Source organism: Manacus candei, unplaced genomic scaffold (assembly GCF_025592945.1).
Source record: "Manacus candei isolate 608988 ecotype Guabito, Panama unplaced genomic scaffold, ASM2559294v1 h1tg000028l, whole genome shotgun sequence".
NCBI classification, from domain to species: domain Eukaryota; kingdom Metazoa; phylum Chordata; class Aves; order Passeriformes; family Pipridae; genus Manacus; species Manacus candei.
In genome coordinates this window covers 23,572,014-23,595,179 of record NW_026138076.1, presented here as the reverse complement: position 1 = coordinate 23,595,179, position 23,166 = coordinate 23,572,014, and the positions used below count along the sequence as shown (strand labels likewise).

At 37.1% G+C, this 23,166-nt stretch overlaps 1 protein-coding gene across 1 annotated transcript; it reads right to left on the bottom strand.

Annotated features, from left to right (window-relative positions):
- Positions 1 to 5,412: 5,412 nt before the first annotated feature.
- NAF1 (nuclear assembly factor 1 ribonucleoprotein) lies at positions 5,413 to 22,871 on the bottom strand. Its single transcript, XM_051789725.1, has 8 exons — positions 22,563 to 22,871; positions 20,885 to 21,017; positions 18,833 to 18,926; positions 15,050 to 15,132; positions 13,982 to 14,142; positions 11,099 to 11,150; positions 8,475 to 8,577; positions 5,413 to 6,092 (listed from the first exon to the last, which is right to left on the bottom strand). The coding sequence occupies exons 1-8, from the start codon at positions 22,823 to 22,825 to the stop codon at positions 5,671 to 5,673; spliced, it is 1,311 nt and encodes a 436-aa protein (XP_051645685.1). The 5' UTR covers positions 22,826 to 22,871; the 3' UTR covers positions 5,413 to 5,670.
- Positions 22,872 to 23,166: the final 295 nt, after the last annotated feature.

The following is a 23,166-nucleotide window of genomic DNA, read 5'->3' as shown; positions in this document are numbered from 1 at the left end:
TCACACTACTAAAAAGGTCTTCACTAAGGCAAAAATCTCTACTTTAGAGAACATTCTTTAAAAACAATTCTCAGGAGGTTTTTTTCATTTATGTTTTGTTGCATTTTTAAAAAACATTTTGGGTACTGTTATTTATTACATCATTCTCAAAATAAATAGTACAATACAGAATGCTTTACCCCATAAGGAAAAATGACAGTAACTGAGACCCTCGTTATCATTATTTTCCAAACAACTAATAAAGGAAAAATTCTTCAGTTCATCTTACATCCAGTGAAATGGAAGCAGTCATTATTTCCCACAGTAAGTCCAACTTTTAGCACAGCGTAGACATTTTACATATAAAAATCTGTAGTATAATGAAAGAGCACAATAGCATAAATTAAGAGCTAGGTTTCCCAAACACCAGTAATTCAGGGTAGGCTATTCATGCCTTTTAGCATCTATGCAGAAAAAAAAAAAAAAAAACCCTCTGGTGAGAAGACAGAAGAATGACAGCAACAACAAGAATAGTTTAGGCTGGGATGGCTTTCACAGCTTGGTCCACCTCTCCACTCAAAGCAAGACTAACTTGGACATTACATAACACAAGCCCATGTCCAAAGTCAAATTTTGAATCCCTTCAAGAGTGTAGATTCCATCATCTCTCAGAGCAACCTGTGGCAGCATGTGCTTCTCTGCACCCCATGCCACTTGTCAGAATTTTCCATTAAGAAAGTTTTTTGTCCTTTTGCTGTTCACCCCCAAGAGAAGTTGGGGGTGACCCTTCCTGCTGCTGACTCTTGTCTAAACTGGAGTTAAAGGACAGTAAATGTACCACTGTTGTTTGTTCATAAATTTAAGAGGAATGTTGTCAATTATGTGATTACAGTTTTCCATTTCCCATGTTATCAGTTACAGTAATTTATACACTCCAATAGTTTACTGCTCCATACTTCTATTTATAAACCTCAGCCTTCTGAAAAATTATATCCAACCTTTCCATAAGCCTCTCTTTCCCTTGAGTCTCTCCCCTCATCTCATGCCTTAAGCTTTCTCTGGAAAGCAGCCCATGAAGAAATGTCAAATTTCAAAAAAAAAAGGAGAATAACTAAAAATGTTACAGAAGTGACAGGGCTCTATCACAGCTTTTCAGGCCTAATGTGAAAATAAGATAACATGAGTCAGAATACAATATTGAAAATATTACTTTACTCAAGACTTACATTTGACCCATCCCAGCCCTGAGCCTAGCAATCTCTGCTACTTTTGGCACAGATGGAGGGCTTGTGGGAATCACGTCTGAAAATTCTGTCCTGGACTCAAAACTTTTCTGATGTTGAAATTGCTTTATGCACCTTTGAGGGGAACAAGTAAACACAAAATAAGAAATGCTCTCTTCTTTTGAGGCTTTTAGACTTCCCAACTATACCTCATTGAATGAAAGTAAACTATTTTAAAGTTCTAATCTCCCAACCATTTAGTAAATTCTAAATCCTAACAATTCACTAAACAGCTTAAAGTTAATAAAAATGCCATAGTAGTATTCCTACACCAACTACATTTATTTGGAAAAAGTAGTCAGTATTCAAACGTAAGTAGTGATTAATTGAAGGCACACAAATGAATTTGCAGGTAAAGCTGTTCTACATGGAAGACAATACATGATGGTATTTTCTCTTCATTCCCGTTCAGACTTAGGATCACTAAACAGTGTAATTCCAAATTTCTTGTATTCAAAATATTGTGACTGCCCACAAGAATTGCAGAATCATATCTGTACACATGGAAGGTCAAATTCACAAACTGAAGTATTTGGGTTTTGTTGAGGGGTTTTTTTGTTTTTTCCCCCTTTCAGTTGCTTTTTGGGGGAGAGGAGAAGAGGGAAGTTAGATGGCTTTGTTTTTAAACAAAACATATCAGATATAATTCAATGATTTTACTCAATAAAACACTGGTTTCAACACCTTTTCTGGTATCAATGTACTAATCCAGCAGCTTACCAACTGCTGGGACATAGGTCATAGTGAAATTCCTAGCAAACAGGGATTTACTGGTATTTTCAACTGGCATCAGGATTGAACACTATCAATAATCAGAATGAACAGAGATTTTTAAGTCCTTCTGTCTTTGTACGCCTGAATCAGAAACATTAGTGCCTAAGCAGTATCTACAAAAAAATAAGTATTACACTACATGCTGAATGTTAAAATTACACCTACATTAGCAATTAGTGTGGACTAGCTAAAAAAGAGACATAGAGAAAATGTTGATGCTGAGGACCTGATGTCTGCACAATTCACATTTCACAATGTTTTCTGGCTGGTTGGCTGTTTTAATTTGGAGTATCTCTAGAGAGGGTGCATTACCCACCAAATTATTTCAGATTAAAAGCTCAGCCTGCTCCAAAGTAGCACTGATCAAGAATTGAGCTGGTGTGCATTACCAATCAACTTCCAGCAGCAGAGAAAAAGGAAGATGTCTTAAGTGCTTCATTTGCCAAGGATCTGTCCTTGTGTCTAGGAAGGAACTGGTGTCCAGGCATGAGAGCAGTTCAGCAGAAGAGTTATTAAAGCAAATTGCTCTAACACTTTAATATAGTAACATGTTTGACATAACACAGTAAGGTAGGAACACAGATTTCTAAAAAACACCTTGACTCAAAAATAACTGAGGCCAAACAAAACTAGCTATTTTTGCCACTAAAATAACCAGGTCAGTTTTCCCAAGTTTTATAGTTTAGGTTTTAACATCTTGCAGACAGATTTAGCAGCAGGACAAACAGTAGGACATTTACCAAAGAGTTAAAGATACAAAAGAAGTATTTCCACTGCATCCATTTTTCTATCAAGCATACCCAGTTTTATTTTCCTTTCCCAAAGAACTGAACTTGCCAACACCTCAGGTCCCAGTCTCCCCATACTACTGCAAGTTTATACTGCTTTCTCAATAGCAAGCATCCAGTATACCGAAGCAGGGTCTGACAGTATCTGTGCAACACCACTGACAAACAGTTACATGAGGAAGCTTAATAACCAATGATTACACTCTAGATCTTTCTTTAAAAAAAAAAAAAAGTTACATTACCTCTATTTTCAAATTAAGATGGTACTACTTGAGTAATCTATTTCAATATTTATTCTTCAGTATAAGGAACATAGGGTGTAACACTACTTTGGGGGGAAGGAATCAATCCTCAAAGTATTTCAAATATAGTAATCATACCTAGCTATCAAATAATTTCATAATGAAGAACTAAAATTGATTCCAAGCAAAGTTCTCCAAGTGTGACTTGTAGTCACTAAATGCAGAAAACACATAAAACTTGCCTCAACATAAGAAATAGGCAAGTGCACTCAAAAACAGTATTGCGGTTAATGACCAAGATTTAATAAAATAGCTTAGACTGCAATATATTTCTGTCAAACTACATTCTGCAATTCAGTTTCGTATTGGGTTTTGTTACAAGCAAAATATTGTTATGGGAGAGTGCACCTTAGTGTAAGAGAAATCTTAACGGTTTAATCAAAAAATTATTATTCTTTAGTCTATATCCAATTATTGCAGAAAAAAGTGCGTATCACTATAGATAAAAAAAAGTTGCAATAGTAGCAATAATTAAGATTGTTGTACCTGCACTACCTAATACCTCACTCCTTTTCTTGGTGTTACTTACCTTTCAACCACCCTTTTGGATCTTGAGGCTGATGATGGCTCTTTATGCCAGGGCACGAAGAAAGCCATTGGCATCCCAAGTCCAAGTATGATGTTGACAGTTTATTCCTCTGTAACATATAATTGACTCAGGATCACTATTATATTTGATAACTCACTTGTAACATCTTGCTTATTCTCCATCTGTCTGCATGATCACAGTTACATCTGATTTTATTGCAGATGTTGCATTTCACACAATATATACTTTTCCTCTCCGTTATAATCAAAACATATTTTTATCTTCTTCAACCAACAAGTGGGGAGGAGTTTGCAACCCAGGTCTCCAGTGCCAACTCTGCATGTCCTGCCATCCCAGGTACTCCTCTACATTTTATCCTGCACTGATGCTTGAAGCCTCTGTTATGTCAGGTCTCTCTTCCTCTATCTTATCCAAACAAACCCACAAATACCCTACTCTCTACACAGAGTAATTATCCATGCAAAAACCTGTGGGTACACTATAGAAAAAAAAGTACATTTAAAACAAATTCATCACAGCCACCTGGTTGTTAACAAACTGCTGTTATGGCTAAACCAAGTCAAAAGAAAGCTCCATGTCAATCAAGCAAAAGCTTAGACAAAGCAAGTCTGCTAAACCAGTCATGAAGCTGTAGTGAGTTTACTCACTGTGGGAATGGGAATAGCTGGATTACAGTTTAGATAGTCAGAAATTCATCCCCTTCACCAGAAATTCATCCCCTTCTCTTTCCCCCCGAAACATAAACATTTGCAACAGACTAGAATTGGACATTCTTTTTACTACAAAAAGATAATCTGCAGGAACTTAGTTTAACACTGATGTCTGGAGTGCTGCTGTCCTGAAACTATTTGTTGCCACTGTACAGTACCTGCTTGTCATAACCTGAGATCTATACAACCTTCTCAGTTGCGAACCTTTGAAAGAGTAGTTCTAGATTTATCAATATCGTTACTTAAGTATACTAAAGTGGCTTCCACAGAGACTAATAAAGTGCAATTGTAAGACTGGCCCTTTGGATATGTGAAGGTTATTCCAAGTGGCCCTTGACAATTTCACCTTCCTCCTAAGCACAAACTGGAAGAGTTGATGAACCCTGTAATTTCTGGAGACAGTTCTGACTGTAAGGACAATCAAGCAGCAACCTAGTACCATCTGCATTTACAAATTTAAACAAGGGAAATCTGAAAAGACACACTTTCTCTCCCTGACTGATGACTCCTTCCCCAAAAGGCTGACTTAGGTACTCTAGATACTCTAGTAGGTATCTACAGGCGTTTCTGTGTTAGGAGCAAAGACAAGTTAGAGAAATTATGCTCATTTTAAATTCTAAATTAAATGCAAAACATTTCATTAATAGGTTGATCTTCTACAACCACTGTAGGACACTAAACCTGAAATAGTAATTCAGCCGCTGGTCCAATTTCAGATCTAGCTACTCCAGCTATTTTAAAAAAAGACCACCCAGATCCAGTCTTCTAGTTAATACTAAATTAATGTAGTATTAAAAGTTGGATAACAGTTTATGCCTTAAACAAACAGTGGCAAACCCGTCTTAAAATTTAGATGTCAGCTTTTTAGTTCCCATGTGAGTAGGTTTCAAAATTTGCAGAAATTGAGAAAAATTGTTTAGCATAGCAATATACAACCATTCTAAAAATATTAAAACACCATTTATGTGACATATCCTCATCACTACTCACATTTATTACAAAACAAATTTCCACTACATACCAGTCTCCAAAAAGTTTTTATTTATCATTTCAAAGGAACAGATATTATAAAAATAAACAATTATTTAATATTCAGTTATTTTTATAATTTTCTTTTTTGAAACAGAAAACATATATAGAAAAAAATAATTTTCTGTGACCGTCCCACAAAGTACAAAATTCTGCATTTGTTCTACAGCTGCAGTAAAAGTATCTTCAAAATAAGGGAATACAGTCTTGGTAGTCCTGTATACTGCAATGTTCTGTATGCACATTTATGGAAACTTAGTAAGGTCTGAACTGGGAAGGATGGCTATCAGGAGGAGGGGGAGGTGGCAGCGGAGGAGGAGGTGGTAAAAATGGGTATGACGAGTTGTACATGTTTGGGCCTGTCCAATTCATATTCGTATTGGAAAGCAGAGGGGGAAATTGATGCACGTCACTGACAGAACCAAAGCCCGGAGGAGGACAGGGATACTGCTGCATCATTGGATATTCTCTTCTATAACGTTGTGGAAACACTGGCGATTCCTGGTGTATCCTCCTGTCTGAAGAGTACAGCTGTGGTGGTCTTACTTGCGGTCTCCAAAACCCTCGAGGGCCTGATGGAGGAGGAAGTGAATGCCTGGCAAACCCTCTGCCACAATATCCCCTTGAATAACTTGAAGCAGGCTTCTGTGTTGACTGGTGAAATCCTTTCTTCTCACCTAAAAAAATAAACAAACAAAAAAAACCACAAAAACACACAGCTGTAGTATTATTTTGGAAAGATCAAGTTTAGTCCTCATAAATCTTCCAAGCTGAAGTCAAGGAAATTCAAAAAGTATTCTTATCAACAAAAAATACTTAAAACTAACACATAAACAACAAAATAATACTGGCAAGTCTACTGTTTAGTAACTAATTTTGATTGATTAGAGAACACAAAAAGGACGATCCCGAGGGCTGCAAATTCAATCATTAAAAAAGAAATCTCTCTTTCCCTCCAGGCTTTTCATTTGTATAAATGAATCATAGGAACACTCAAATTTTGAGTATTTTGGAAGCTTTCATTTAAACCAAGATTTAAAAGCAACACATTTTAAAGCTAAAGATAACTCAACACTGTATTACCCTGAAGGAGTATATGGCTTTCAGTCCTGAGTTGGTATTACACCACAGGACACAAATGGCTTGAAATTATTCAAGCTCAAATTATTAAAATTAACTTACTCTACCAGTGAAAGGGCAACCTGTACCTTCAGCTAATTAGCTTTCAGCATTCATCTTTTTAAGATTAATTTTTCCCTTTACAGGTCATTTTAAGCATATATTTAAGGTTCATAACAAATGTACTGCTTCTTTATATAAATATAAGAAAAGCTTTAATGGGAAAAAATGAAGAGCACCAAAATATTGCAAATGTTCAAAAAAGAACGTTTAGTCATAGAATTTAAACTGAAACATGAACTCAAAAGGATTTTAGGGCTGGAAGCAACAAGGTATTCAAGGATATACCACCACATAAGATCACTGAAATTTAAACACTTGTGTGAACATAATCCTTGGCACTAGACTACATAGAAACATTTTCATCTCCGAAAGGCTAAGTCTGGAAAGGTACCTGGATACCAAAATTCCTACTAATTTTCATGAGGAATTAGGACTTAAAACTCCTTTGGTACAAGAAGGTCTTTTGGAAGCACTGAAGTGAAGGTACTTGAATGGGTATTTTTGTTCTTTCTTCTCCTAGCAAACACTATAACAATGAGACAACTTTAATATACTCAAGAGTTTTATGAAGACGCAACCAAGTAAATTCCAACTGAGACTGAGTTTTTGTCTCAATTTGTCACATATCCTTGTTATTTAATTCTATAGCCAAAGCAAATTGCACACAATTTCACTTTATATGCCAACAAATCATAACACATCTCCCTTGACACAGTGTGGCAGTTCTTCCTGTTGTGTTCTCAGTTACAGAACATAACATAGTTCAGTAGCAGTCTCAGCAAGCCCTAGGCAAAGACAGGTCTGCAATAAGCTAGAAGAACAAGGATGTGGTGTAAAACATGCCATATGCTAGATAAACAGAAACCAGGAGGAAAAAAACACATCAGCAATGAAGAGGAAGTACAGTAAAATTCAGATCCTTCTCTTAAGGGAAAACTTCAAAACCATATGGCAAAAGCCAGTCCAAGGAAGATGGCAGCTTTATTTAAATGATACAAGGGAGGGTCGCACTGTACAAAAAGCATTAAAGGATAGTTACTCATTTCCCAGATCAAGAGAAGAGGATTTGAGTGGGGCACAATGTATATCAGCTTTAAAATGGAAGAGCAGCAAACTCACAGGAGTTCTGTCCTAGAAAATCAAAGACAGAACCATGGTGTTTTTTTTTAAGTAAGGACGAGAAAGGAAAATTTGGTTATTGCAAAGAGAGCACAGATGCAAGCATACACCTGGAACAGGTATGACAACAGCAGGAGAAATGAATAGCCTTCTGCACCTTCCTATTATGAAAACCTATACACAGGTTTGTTTATCTAATGACTGCAGGAGGTGAACAGAGAGGTTCTCAGCAAGCTACACCAGTAAGTTTTTTTAGGGGAGTATTTATATGCCATAGGAGGAAGAGCTTCCTTTTCAGACAGAGGAATAAATTCCCCATCTAAGACTTGGTCCTCCTCCCTGATTTCCCAAGAAGTGAGTTTCCAAAATTTGCACATGGCCTTCATCTATCTTGCCCTGCACTCAAAGGCTTTAGGTGAACTTGGGCCCAAACAACCCCTGTAATAAGCAAGCTCTAAACTCCAAATGGCACCTGTTCTGTATCCTCACTGTGTCTAACACTGTTCTAAGAGTCCTTGACTCTCTTCTGACAACTGTTCTGCTGCTTCCCTTCCACGAGATTTCTGTTTTAACAGAAAATAACTTTTTTCTTCTAATAAAATACAGAATGTAGTCACAAATTCACAAATATAACTTTGAAAAGCACAGAAATACTGATTAACTGTATGAAAAATCAATCATTAAGATAAATGTAGATGGGCATTCCAAACTCAGTTTGGAAAAATGACAAAAAGCATTCTCCCATAGCATTCACTCACTTGGAATTGTTTCTGATCTGAGTTTTTTCCTTCCTTCGCTTTCAGGCTTCTTTTTCTTCTGTTTTGCCTCTCTTTCTTTTTCATCATCACTGAAATCCAAGACCTGGTCAAAAAAAAAGAAATCAGCTGGCTTCTCAGCACAAGAAATTTCTCATAAGACAATTAATACAAGATTCAGTTAATCTGTCTAGTTTTCCTTAAAAGAGCAATATTCAAGTACTGAACAAAAAAATTTTGATTGTGTAGGTGTTAGTTAGAAAGGAATTGGGAAACTCTGAAGGAGCTGGCTAGTTACTGCCAAGAAAAGCTTTTGAAGGGCAAACTGAAGACTGGGTGAATTAAAATATGAATTTTTAAAATAAGTAAAAATTAACTTGACAACCAATACATAACTCAGCACAGTTTTAAACATCAAAAAAAAGTCTAGTCTAAAATTGTCACTAAACTGGAATTTTCTGTAGTGTATTTAATAACAAAATTCCTGTTAAACTTGCAATAGCAATGTTATTCCAAAAGAATTTTTAGCTTTGAGGAATGCTGTTGTTTACAATAGATTCAATGTCAATGCATTTTCTTCTTGTTATACAAGGTTTTGTTACCTTTTACATTTAGAATGAGGAAGCGTTATCAGTGACAGAGAAGAAATCTGTCAGCATTAATTAGTTCCCCAAAAAACAGCTCACTCATATGGCTTAAAGGGGTAGGATTGGTTCCCACCCTTCCCTTTCCAATTCTGAAAGCAGGAGGTTTACTGCTTACAGTATGCACAGAGCATGGGTCTCCAAAACCATGCAGCAGAACACTACTAAAAAAAGCCACATAAAAGTTAATTCTGAATGCAACTATTGCCTCTTCTACATAACTGCATTACATACTTACTCAAAAAAAGCCACAAGGAATACAGCAAGATGATACATACCATAACATAAAATCTTTCACTAACTCCTGTTTTTTCTAAGGACTTCAATACACCATATTCCCGTAGAGCAGAAATAATAAACAGCAATAGGTACCATTTACTGTTACCTACTTTCCATGTAACATTCCATAAAAGCCACGTCACAGAAAAATTTCAGTTGTCTGCTCCTGCCAGCCTTGCAGCATACAGATCACACTTTGTCACCCTATGACCCCAAAAACAAGGCTGGAAAAGACTGTACTAGCAAGTTTACAGTTAAGCCGGGTTAATTAAGAGCCTGTCAGAAAAGGAATGCTTACCATATAAGGTAGCAAGTAAAAAAAGCCTAATATGGGTTAATTTAACATTCATACAAAAATAAAGCCTCACAGTATCACAAAAAAACCTGACTCCAGCAACTGCACACAGTTTACCATAGGGGCTAGCCAGAAAAGTTATAAATTCAGCTGCAAGCTGAGATGTCTAAGAGTCTGACTGTAAGAGACAATTTCAAGCATCACTAGTGTAAAATTTAATCTGCACCCTTGTCAACAGCTATTACCTTCGCAGCAAAAGCTACTTTCTATCAACTCATCAGTTGTCACAGTTTGGATAGCCTGGTGTACACTCTGACTGCTAGAACTAACCACAGATTATTCTAATTGGGGATTACAAGATGTTAGATGTGGATTTTTTCCAAAACAGAGCACACAGACAGATCAAAAAATCAGAACAGCCACAAAAACAAAGATGTCATAAAAAGCAAGCAAGTTTGCCTGCCCATGTTTCACCGATTTTGTTCAAACCTTCTTCCTTGCTGAAGTACAGCAAACCTGAAGTTTCCCCTGTACCTCCAGATTCTAACCTGAAGGTAAGAGTATTATAAGTAAAACTAAGAAAAATCATTAAAAAAACCAAACCTTGGAAAAAGCAATTAATCTGTATCCGTAGAAAATCTGACTGTTTCACTGTATTTAGTCAAATTTTAAAGTTTCTTAGGTTCCTACAAACTTACACATTTACAAGCTATGCCCTGAACAGTTTTTAAAACATGACTAAGAAACAAAAGAGCTCACCATTAGCCAGTAAGCACACTTTGTATCATCACCACTAGAAAACTGTTGAACAAAAGAAAGCTAAGACTAGCCAAAAGTTTCTAAGTACACAGCCTTTCAAAGCTCTACTGATAACATACATACAGTCCAATTCCTAAGCAATTCCTTATTCTCAAATTATGATTCTCTGTGAGATGATGTCTCACCAAGAAAGGAAAGCAATTTACAGTGAGAACTGACAGACAAGCATTCTTTGAGAAAAAAGTTCATGTCAGAACATCTCTCCTTCAAGCCAGAACATCTAGTCTCAGATAAGGACTGTACTGCCCCTCACAGTATCCTTCTGGATATGCTGTCCAACTGTGGTATGGGCAGGTTCATGGTGCCCTGGCTGAAAAACTGCCTGAAGGACTAGAGGAAGTGAATAAAAAAATATACATTTTCCCCAACTGCAAAAAGCAAGTAAAAAAAGACAGGTAGTACTTTTTACACTTACTATGAGACCTCTCCAAGAAAAGCATGAACTTTTCTTTCAATAAAAAGGTACATCCAACTCCTATCTGCATAAAAAAAAAAATAAGCCTGCTAATTAGTTACTCTGCATAGAATTTTTTTTACATATAGCTTGTGTAACCAAAAAACTATAAACATAAAAAACCCACTATAGTTACCTCAGGTGGTGGTTCTTGGTCATGCTTCCAAGATGCATCTGAACCTTTCTCGCTAAGAAAAAACAAAAAAACCAAATAAACAACCCCAAACACAAATCAGACAATCCACATGAAGGAAGGGTAATACTTTCAAGGTATCAGATCTTGTACACCAAGAAGTGTCTGTTTCCAGAGAGGTATTTGTTTCTTAGCATTATATCTAAATAAATGAATAGGCGCCGCGCTCAGACGGCGGCCGGGTCGCGCCACGCTAAGGAGACACGCTGCTGCTTCTGTGGAGAACGCACACAGGATCACTCTCGAGGAGAAAAGACAACGCAGAAAGAATCGTGTCTTGCCAATACCATCCAAGGAGTCTTTCTGTTGTGCCTTTTGCAACCCGACTTGTCTATCTCGCATTGGCCTCTTTAGCCATCAACGTGCTTGTAGCAAATGTGGGTAGAGCCCTTCCCAAATCTTCATTCACAAAGCCTAGCCATGATGATCTAAATGAATAGTAATGTATATGTTAACTTACTACTTCAGTTGAAAAATCTTCCTGCTTTGAGTGATGACTAAGCATCTCATACAGCCAATATTAAGCTTTGATCAATATTCTTTTAACACATCCTTTTGAACCCAAATTGTTTGGAATCTGAATTGAGGCAGTTCACTGCAATGACTGCCTGCAAAATTTAAACCTTTTAATTTCACACAGCTTATCTCACTCTCCCAAGGCAACCTTGCCCATTTCAGCAAAACACAAACCACTTTTCATACCACAAAGAACTTAGTAATCTTCTTTAAAGAACAATATAGTACTTTTTTGACTTCCACAGTCAAGATATTTCTGAAGTAAGATCTGGAAGTCTAACAAAAGGTGACTCAGAGGAATCATGAACATAAGCTTATCTATTTTTAGCAACAAATTGTTTTGCATTCAGTAAGTTTTACACTACACTTTACTTTTCCATAAAGTGTAAGGCTTATTCATAGCACTTCAACTTTGCACAATGCAAGCAGATTGCATTTCAGATTTCATAAAAAGCTTCAAACTTAATGTTTCTTTCAGATCTTTATCTTTCATTTTCAAAGTACCATCACAGTTTTCAGTAGCAGTTTTAAAACTTTAAGCCTTTAATACTCCACAATCTGGTGTGTATACCGTCAAACTAATAAAAAGCAGATAATAAAAATTATTGGTCATCAAATTTACAATCTGCTAAGGTCCAAAAGCCTTCTTGTGAAGCACTGACCAAAGCTCAACTTTTCTACTATCAGTGCCATCTTGGCTCCTTCAGACAGACATTACAGCATAGGTCCGAAATCAGAAAATTTTTATCCATTTTTAATGACACCTACTTTGTGAAAAGGCATCTTCAACAAATAGTACCAAATGCCTCATAAGAGCTTAAGAAATTATAGTGATGAAGCCCAGAAATAAAATAGTTTCAGTGAAATGTAACTTTAGTCAAATGATTCAGAAATTATGGGTCATGTCAGACTACACAGGTGTTCACATTGCTCATTTTAATCGAGGCAAGAAGCAATGTCTGATGCACTGCTCAGCTGTGCTAGTAAGCCACAGTCTGAAATATCTTGCCTAGTTTTCAATTTTTGCCACGTATGACAACGAAGTACTACCAAAAGACAAATGGTTTCCAAAACTTTTTCCAAAGCATGCAACAGACTAAAACATGAGTCTCCCATCTCAGATGCTGAGTACAGTACACAGTTATTGATGCAGCAAGCAGATGACTAAAGTCTGTGCAGTTACCGAGCTAAGCAACAAAGTTTAATAGTGCAAATCAAAGACCAGCTGGCATCAAAATGCTGCAGAAAAACAAACAAGCATCAGAGCAAGAAACTGATCTATTTTTGGCCTCACTGAAAGGAAAAAAATATGCTTGTTGCTCACACAGAAATGAGAAATTAAAAAAAAAAAAAAAGAGTCCTGCAGGCCTGGCCACACATGCCTGACTAAGGAAAAAATCATTCAGTATGAATATGGGCAGAATTGTAATGACTGCAGACAACTAACCAACCCAAGTCAGATGAGAAACTGAGAATCCTGACAAACAGAAACTAAGCCACCTTTATGACAAAGGATTTTAACCTATATATATAAAATTATTCATCAATAATTAGAACATTAATATCTAGTTGTCATTTATTATGCTTTATTTCTTTGTCTGTGTCTTTGAATACACTTCCCTTTAAACGGCATCAAGTCCTATTCATACATGCTGCTTTCCTCAGGCAGGCTGGGATGCACAAACACTACTGAGGAATTTCTGAGCATCATACTACACTGGCACTCAAATCCCTCCTCTTTCACAAATTTACAGTAGGTAATTTTCATCTAGAATTTTTATACTCCAACTTTTTAATAGTTTTATTGATAAACAGATTTCAATTCTGGCCTAGTAACATGAACTAAAAATAGTAAATAACAACAAAGTTGTTCAGAATGCCAACAAGTTTATTATCAGTTCTGGAACTAAACAAGAATCCAAAGAACAACAATATGTGGACAGTTCAGCTTGCAAAACTGTTTTATGTATATGTGTGTGAGGGGGCATGGGGGAATTATCAATGAAATTTTTTCTGGTTATGATATTTTATGTAACACAGCAGTATAAAAAAAAGTAAACTGAATATATTAAATTCAACAAGAAGCTGAACTTTAGTAATTATAACACTTTGAAAGCTTGCAGTTTACAGCTACTCTCTACTGTTCTGAAAGGCAAAACAGTACAATCTTGTAATTACAACATGGTTGAGAATATCTAAAGGAAATAAACAGTTTAGTATCAATCTCACCCAAGACCAAACTTTAATCCAGTATTTTTAGCTAGATTAAAAAACACATGATAATCAGATTAGAAAAGAAATCAGACTCACTTTTGTAGTTTCTCTGCAAATATATACTGGGTGAAGTCCTCCACTGATGGAGCAAAATACATGCTATCTTGCACATTAATCCCTTTTTCTTTGATATGCTCAGAGCTGTTAAATCTTAACACATAAAAAGGATGTACGACGGGACCAAATATCTCAAATATCTGAAAGAAAAAAAATTAAAATGCTTAAATAAATCACCAAGAATAGATAGCTAATTTCATTGTAGAAAATGTGGCATCAAATAAAGTTCCTTTCATGCTTCAGTTTTATTACCAAAATTTTGTTTGACAGTATACTTCCCCAGCTAATTTCCACATTTGTTATAATGTGGAAAAGTAAGTTCTCACATCCTTAGTAATCCTTCCTTTTGTCAAATCTCTATTCTTCTGTGTCCATTTTGCTTTCAAATCTCTTACACCTGGAATAATCTCCTGATCACTTTTTCCTCAAAGGTCATCTTTTCAAGATGCCTTTACGTCAGTTACCACTTGTTCCCCAATTCCAGGGAGAGCAGAGAATTCTGCCATGTTGTACAGAACATCCACAATTCAGGTTGAGTTTGTTTCACTCCCATCTAGCATTCAGGGATATTGTAGTAGTAACTATTGTAGATGATGGTTTTCCTTTCACAGAAAATATAGAAAATTCAATGCAACACCCCTCTCAGCAAACATTCTTCACTGGCCTTAAACCAGTACAGCAGAGCACAGAGTTGTAAACATTCCCCATTTTTCATGACACTTCACTCTAACCTTCGCCTTTATCTGGCAGTAAGAGAGTACAGCCTGTTATTCCAAGACATCATACATCTGAAAGCAACCCCTACCTCTCCACAAGCACCCTCATCAAATACTGGGAATTCACTAGACATTATAATTCTGTAAGGATGCACTGAATTCCAGGTTAGGAATTCTTGAGATTAAAAAAGTGGTTGAATATAGCAAGAGTCAAAAGCATAAAGAAAAACTATATATCAAGGAAACATTATCTTTCATTTAATCAATTTCAACTCTACTTTTTGGAGCACTAAAGAATACTTTTAATAAAAGGCTTTTACTTTACACACACCTTTCCTGCTGCTTGCCGATCTTCTTTAAAAATTACGCTCTCCTCATTTACTGGAGGTAGGCCTCTCAGTGATTCAATTATTACTAAAATGGAAAGAAAAAGATCAATTAGAACTTTATGTTTCAATAGCATGTAGTTAATTGTACAAAAAACAAACCACGCCATTATTCGTCTACTAAAGTTCATAGCGCTGCAATCGAAAATTCTTGCACACACACGAAACTACTTAAAATCATACATCCCTTCTCCAGTGATATATGAATGGTAAAATTTACAATGTTTACATAATTATTTTTCTCTGGTGTAAAGAAGTAAAAGAGACCAGATGACAGGTACAAAAGAGAAGTCTCAGATATGTGTGTGCAAGATATCTGTTGCATTTACCCAGGATGTTTCATCATTAAATGCATAGCAGAAATAATCTGGGGTTTTTCTGAGTGCAGATGCAGGTATATATTGTGCCTTTGTATTCCAAATAAAATTCTCCTCAGAAAAAAGAATGGAGACTGCTGTTCACTATAGCTTTCCCTAGTAAGTCCTAAGAATCAGAACAAGAACACACAAGTTGTATGGCAGTTCATTCACAGCAGCAACTGATGATGTTGTTTACGTATGCACATACACAACCTGAAATACATTTCTGCAATTTAACGTCATATAAGTCTCATACTACTAACCAATGACTAATGATGGTATGAATAGTCAGAGCAAGCACGTCACTTTAGTAGCTCAAAATATGAAATCTTAACGCTTAGTGGATTTAAACACTTATAAATGGACACAGAGGCATGTTCTTTCTTCATTAAATACATGATCTGATATACAGGCTTTTTAGGTTTTCCAGATTCTGAGATATAATTCTTATTCTTTACTGAAATCTTTATAGTAGATCACTCTTCTTTGGTAGTAGTCTGCATTTGTTGCTTTAGTCTACAGAAATACCAGGTCTTCCTTTACATTCAGGAGGAACTGTGCTTAAAGCTGTCAATGTAAAGGCCTAGCAGCATTACATTCAAAAATTCTGATTCTGAAGGTAAACTTCTCTACCTCTAAAACAACAGAATGCTCACATAAGCCTTCTCAATGCCTCCCAATCAGCAAATAAGGTCACTCAAGTGTTTAGTGCCACTCAGACTCTATCAAAAACTAACAAGATTATCACTGCTAAACTTACACGACAGGACTTAAAATGTCATCAAGCTAAAAGTCAAGTTTTGCTATAATTGCAATCTGTAAAAACCTTTGAACACGTCAAACTAGTATGTGACAATGCTAAGGCTTAGTAGTTCACTGAATTTCAAGAGAATTTGGGCAATCAATTTCTTTTGTGCCTACCTGCAAGATAAAATACACAGTGAAAGAACTCAGTGTGTTGTTTAAACCTCATGAGTAAAAAAAAATCCGACAAAAAAAAACAACCCAAGAAACAAAACACATACACACAAAAAAAAACCCCTCAAAACAAAACAAAAAAACCAGATACCAAAAAGTCTTGAGAATGTTCTCACCTTGATTCATCAGACAGTCCTCAGTAGGCTACAGAAAATATTCTGAAAATCTAAGTCATGCCAGTCCCATGAAACCTAGGAGAAGCAGTATCACCTATAGCCTATCAGACTTACAGTTTCCCCTACCCCAACCCACCCTAAATCCTCAGCTTCTTCTCTTGCAGGGCCCAAAGTGCAGCGGTAGGGCAGGTTTCTCATATACACCAAAGCTGTTTACTTTCTAGGCTATAACTCACACAGCGAATATTTCTCTTCTCTTTAAGTACCTTGAAGCAAAACACAGCAAAAGTTTTGGAAAATTCTGATACACTGAGCAGAAGTTCACAGAAAGTACTGTCATCTTGCTTTTAGCTAGAGCAGAGCAAGCATGAACCTATACTGTTCTAGCCTCAAATTTACCTCACAGTATCAAATACCAAACTTAAAAGTATCACTCACTGCAGACTGATGAACCTGGAAGCTTGCTAAGGAGAACAGCAGAGACTTCTGAGATACATCAAAGAGAATGAAAAAGTTCAGAATGCTGATTGTTGCGCCAGAACAGTATTTGTTGTTTCCAAATGAGACCTCAATTTCCCTCACCCTAGATACAAACCTGATATACAGAGGTATCAATCCAGTTTAAAAAATAAAAAAACCTGGTATACAGAGGTATTAATCTATTTCAAAAATCAAAAAACAACCCCCAATTAGCTGGCAGAGTCCCTAATATGGCCACAAATCAATTGAAATTGAGGCCACTCAGACACCTGTTTACAGAAGAACTGAAAAGAAGCAAAAATATGTAGAATGAGAAGTCATAAAGCAAGGTAGTAAAAGCAGGAAAATAATCACAGATATCCTGGAGGTTTATGGCATTCTTACGGCTTTAATTCATTATGATTATTAGCTTGTATTCTAACTTTCACCAACAAATCTAAATTCAACACTTCATATATTTTCATTACATAAAGTAGGATGCAGACTGAAGAATTAACCTACTAGTTAGTAAACTGACAGGATTTTAAAAGATTATACGCACCAGTGAGGACTAAAATTAAAGACAGTTTTCAAAACTGAAGTCTTTAAAACAGGTTTGTTTATACCTTCACATATTAGACCAAAAATAAGAATAATAGCAATTATGATTCAACTTTTTTCTTAAACTTGTTTTCAAACTACCATTTTAGCTGAAGACAACCTTCTTGAAGTCCCCGTTATTATCAATAAGCAAGAAAGGGCAGAGTAGAACAAAAAACCTGATTACTACCTTCCATACCCTCAAAGCAGCTTCCTGCAAATGAATGAAATTAAATTTAACTCTAAACTAACACCACTAATAAAAATACTGTAAAAGAATTGCCTGTATTACCTGAAGTCTTTTACGATAGAAGAACAATTAATAGCAAAGGCTATTTGCTTTCTTTTGTACTTCATTTAACATAAATACTTTAACTTCAAAATTGAATTTAATTTCTAATTTTCATAAGCAAATTGCTTTGAAAGCAGTTCAAGTGGAACAGAACACCTGAAATAGCTTAAATACAAGAATACTATGGCTGTTTTAATAATATCAGCTTCAGCAAAACTTTGATTTCATATACCAAATACTGAGGTTCCATGCAGATCAGAAAAGATCCCTGAATGTCTATTGCCTGCAGTTAAGCTTACATTTATTGTGTATCTCAATCCCTTTAAGTTTACCCTCCAGCACCTATAAATCATGTTAGTCATACTATCCTATGACTGCTGACATGGGCAGCTTTCATTCGGTCAAGGTACCAGAAGCAGGATGAATAAAGATAAAAATAAATAAAAAGAACCTGCACCACTAAAGAAACAAGTCCTTTTCCTGTCCTTGTATATTAACAAGCAAGCACTTGGGACTGCATCGTACTGCATCTGTGCTTTCAGTTACACAACTCCTATATGTTCAGAGACAATTCAAATATAGCCCATACCACTGGAAGATTTTCTTTAAAATACAATAACTGTTACCAGAATCAATATAAAAATCATTAAATACACTGTGGAAAAAAGGCTTTCTAATGAAAAAAGTAAACGTGAAAGTCACATAGAAACACAAGCATAGTAGTCCTAGTATCACGTAAGCCAACTAGAAGGTAATTCAACACAAATGTCATTTGCTAGTCTGAGTTCTCATTCAGCAACCCACTAACACCACAGATCCAACACTGCAGTACTGATACTTTGCAGGAACAGTTAAGTACACAATTAACGCAGAGCTATACAGAAATTACATTAATTAAAACCAAAGCAAATATATATTTCCTACCTAGCTGCTCGATAATGCCGGACACTGTCCCAAAGAGCTTCAGTTCAACGTTATCCGGTAGAATTATTGATAAGTCTTCAACAGGAGGTAGTTCCTGAAAACATCAAGTCAAAGTTCAGAATATAATATCACACCAAGACATTCATCACTTCATCACTGCAGCAATTTGACAATTGTGAAAAATCTCCTAGCATTCCGAAGATTTTATTTAAAAAAATCTAGTTTGATTTGCCCCTCTCAGAATCATCCCAAATGAACTTCTCCTGGGGGAATGCCACTTTTGAGGACACCTTTCCTACAGAGACACTTCTCTACATATTTCCATTACAACTGAAGTAGAAGTCAATTTTATTTAACCCGAGAAAGCCAACAACTGACAGGCATTTCATTCAATTTTTTGAACTTTCAAGTTAGATAAATTTAGCTCAATGTACAACACAATGATTAATCAGTAATCAAAAAATAAGACAACTTGCAATTATATTCAATGCATGGTAGAAGAAAAATGTACACAGCAAGAGACAATACAGCATGAAATACAACAGATGTGTATCATCTGATTTGGCAAAACAGTTATCTGTCCATTTATATCATGACTTGGACCATTACAGAAGATGTAAAGATCAAAACAACCTATACAAAGAAAATTAATTTTAGCTAAAAGTTGCATTTGTTACCAGAGGATAATCAGAGAACGCTTTCGGAAAAAAAAAAAGAGCCTAACTTCAGATACAAAAACGAGTACTACACAATATTCAAATTAAACTTTTTCCTCAAATGTAAGGATCAAAATCTACTATCAAAGGCTGATTAACACTGAACTCATCATCTAACTCTGACTTACTCATAAACTAAGATGTGTATGTATATACTATACTGCTGTGAATTCAATATGAACTATACAGAATACAAAGCAACTAGAGTAAGCATTATTTTCAAATTCAACATCTTGTGAATTCAGAGGTAGAGTCCTAATCTTAGCAGTAAACTGCACTTTCAAAGGCCACTACCAGAAACAGAAGAGAAGAATCCTAATCTGTTTTATCAAAACTTCACCTAATAATCTTCACTCTAACAAAACTGCTTGGCAAAGGCATATGGAGCAACTCAAAGATAAATAAGGTCAACATTTTCCCAGATGTTATAGTACATAATTAAGCTCCAGATATGTATTCACATAGAAACACCACAACCTTCTACATGCCAGTGAGTTTTCCAACATTAAATCAATTTCACTGCTAAGACTTAACTGAGTCACTTTTGTGAAAGCAATTCAAAGGCCAAAGACAAGCAGAAAGGAAGTTATAATTTTGATCCTAAATCTCAAAATGGTAAACTGTACCTTCTGCCATACTATAAGCAATATCTGCCAATCCTATACTTCAAAGCAAGAAGTTTCTGAAATAGTTCCTTAATATATGCACCCAAAAAATAAGAGAAGTTACTAACTGTGGTAGTTTTGGCTGGGGTAAAGTCATTTTTCTTCACAGTAGCTGGTATGCGGCTGTGTTCTGGATTTGTGCTGGAAACAGTGCTGATAATACAGAAATGGTATTGCTGAGCAGTGCTCACACAGCATAAAGGTCTTTTCTGCTTCTCATACCACCCCATCAGCAAGGAAGCTGGGGGTATAAAAGAGATGGGAGGGGACACAGCCAGGACAGTTGACTTGCAGCGACTAAAGGGATATTCCATACCATATGGCATCATGCTCAGGATATAAATCTGGGGGAAGAAGGAGGAAGAGGAGGACATTTGGAGTGATGGTGTTTGTATACCCAAGTAACTGCTGCATGTGACGGAGTCCAGCTTTCCTGGGCATGGTTGAACACCTGCCTGTCCATGGGAAGTGGTGAATTAATTTCTTGTTTTGCTTTGTTTGTGTGTGTGCCTATTTCTTTACATATTAAACTGTCTCTAGCTCAGCCCAAGAGTTTTCTTTTTTACTCTTTTGATTCTATCCCCCATCTTGACGTAGTAGGAGTGACTGAAAAACAGATACTTTAGGTTGGCTTAGTAGAGAAGGTTTAAAAGATACCACATTGTACTTACGTCAATAGGTAATTCATCTTTTGTTTTAACACAGTAAGATCTGTTACCCTTCTCATACGGATGATCGTCTTCATCAGATACTAGTGAAGATACAGAGGAGGATGTAGTTGATGAACTATCTGAATCCGTATCACTGAATAACAAAGATGGGAGTTAGAATACTGACTTCTCAAAGTCACTGCTCTTGTACAATCCCAACATTAGAATAACGCTAAGTGAAAGGCAAGAAAATACTTATTGTAAGCAATGCATCCTGCAAGATGAAGGGGAAAAAAATTCTAATTTTTGTAAATAAAAGGGATTAGTTTCATAATTCATGGTCTGCCCAAATCCCCTAGTACATATTCACACAGATTAGTAATTCAGTATTTCACGCTGATATATGAGTAAGAGACGCTTATTTTCTTAGACTCGTTATATTTCAAGTAAAGAGCTCACTAAGAAACCAGTCCTTATTCATGTCAACATGTTGCTTTTAGCAGAGATAAATAAAATTAAAAAAATGCTCCCTTCTACATTCTTGTAATACCACAGTCTCCTTCACAAGTAAATGGATAGCTTTCAATTATCTGTTGTTGCGTTCTTTAGTCCAAAAAATGCTCATAGTAATTACAAAAAAATAAGAGCACTTTCCCAAATAAACCTTTTGAAAAAGCCAAATACGGGCCTCCTGGAACGAAATCTATATAGGAGAAAGAAAAAAAAAAATCATGAGGGGAAAAAAAAAAATCAGTCAGACTACCAGAGACCAATCAGGGGAAGAAGTTAAAAAAAAAGGCAAAACAAAGGTAAAGATACATTCAGACAGCTAAGTTAAAGCTATCAAGATTTTATCTTTAATGTTCATCAGTGCAGCAGGTTCTCGAAGTAAAAAACAGTACATATAGGTGAAGCCCCTGGAAGTCAGGAATTTCACTCTCCATCACTTAATGATATTCAAGTAAAACTATGAACCAACTAAAGTCAAAGTTTAACCAATTAATTATTAATGAAGTTTTGTATCTTTAAGAGGAGATTTTTAAGAGTTTACTTCAGCTTCCATTAGTTAAAAGGAGCACATACCAATCGTGCTGTACTGGCCCAAGAAGAAAACACGAAACTGTCAAAGTGTGCAGGTTTCTAACACTGCAAGAGAGCCCACACCTAAGTAAAGTTACCTCTCATCAAATATACTGAACATCGAAGCACTGACACAAGCAGAAGACGGAATGTTTTATAAAAAAATCATACAGACTGAGAATCAGTTTTTGCAATGAGATGCCAACATGAGAGCACGAGGTCCGGTCGGCAGACTCTTCACTTGAAACCCTCCGTTCAGGCTCTTTCAGCAGTAACACCGCAAGTGTTGCCCCCGGTGCCGCAGGAGCGCTCCCTAGGGAGTACGTCCAGCCAGGCACTCGCACGGGCACGGGTGGCCCAAGGCGCTCCACAGGCCACCACTTAAACTCACGTTTCCATTAAATCAAACACCCTTACAGGCACTGTTCTGGAGTCCTGATGCATCGGTACGTCTCCCAGCAAAATATAATAGAAAATGCCGTCTTTAACGGGAAAGGCAGCGCTACAGACGCTGAAACACGGGGGAAGGGGGAGGGCTCGGACACCGGGCTCTGGAGCGCTCAGACACAGCACCAGCGGCCTGGCCTAAAAGAGCGGGGAGCCCCAGGGCTGAACGCACCTGTCCGAGTCCGAGGAGGGCCCAGCGGCAGCGGGCGTGCTGAGCCGAGCGGGTGACGGCCAGCGGGGCGCTCCCGCAGGCGACGGCGAGCGGGGCGCTCCTGCGGCCGGGGGCAGCGGGGCCTGGGCTTCCCCACCGCCCTCCGGAGGGGCCGGTGCGTCCTCCGTGCCCGCCGGCCGCTCCCCGCCCGGCGCCGTGCCGGCGATGCCGGGCTCGAACGCCAGGCTCTCCAGCTTCTCCACGACCTCCAGCTGCGCCTCCATCCCGGCGCCCGCGCCACGCGCACCGCCCGCGCCACGCGGACCGCGGCCCCGCCCCCGCCGCGCGCCACTTCCGCCCGCGCGTGCGTCAAGGGCTGAGGGGAGGGGCGGCGAGTGGGGATTGTGGTCGTTGTTGTTGGAGTCGTGTTTTAATGGTCCGTGAGCTCTGTGGGTAATTTAAACTGAACGCCGAAGTTTTGTGGTTATGAGGCTTGCTTGATAGACGAAGCTAGAGGTCGTAGCTGCTCTTTGTTGAGGACCTCCTGGGTTGGATTAGTTTTGGTATTTTATAAGTGTGCTGAAGATTCATGTAATTAAAGCTAAAAGAATAAAAATTAAAAGCT

What these genes read in the sequence shown, in the direction of transcription:
- NAF1 (XM_051789725.1), bottom strand. Translation starts at nt 22,825, where the DNA reads ATGGAGGCGCAGCTGGAGGTCGTGGAGAAGCTGGAGAGCCTGGCGTTC. An exon ending in CCCTCCTCGGACTCGGACAG is followed by an intron (nt 21,018 to 22,562) that starts GTGCGTTCAGCC and finishes TTTGTTATTCAG; the next exon opens with TGATACGGATTCAGATAGTT. An exon ending in AAGATGAATTACCTATTGAC is followed by an intron (nt 18,927 to 20,884) that starts GTAAGTACAATG and finishes TGATGTTTTCAG; the next exon opens with GAACTACCTCCTGTTGAAGA.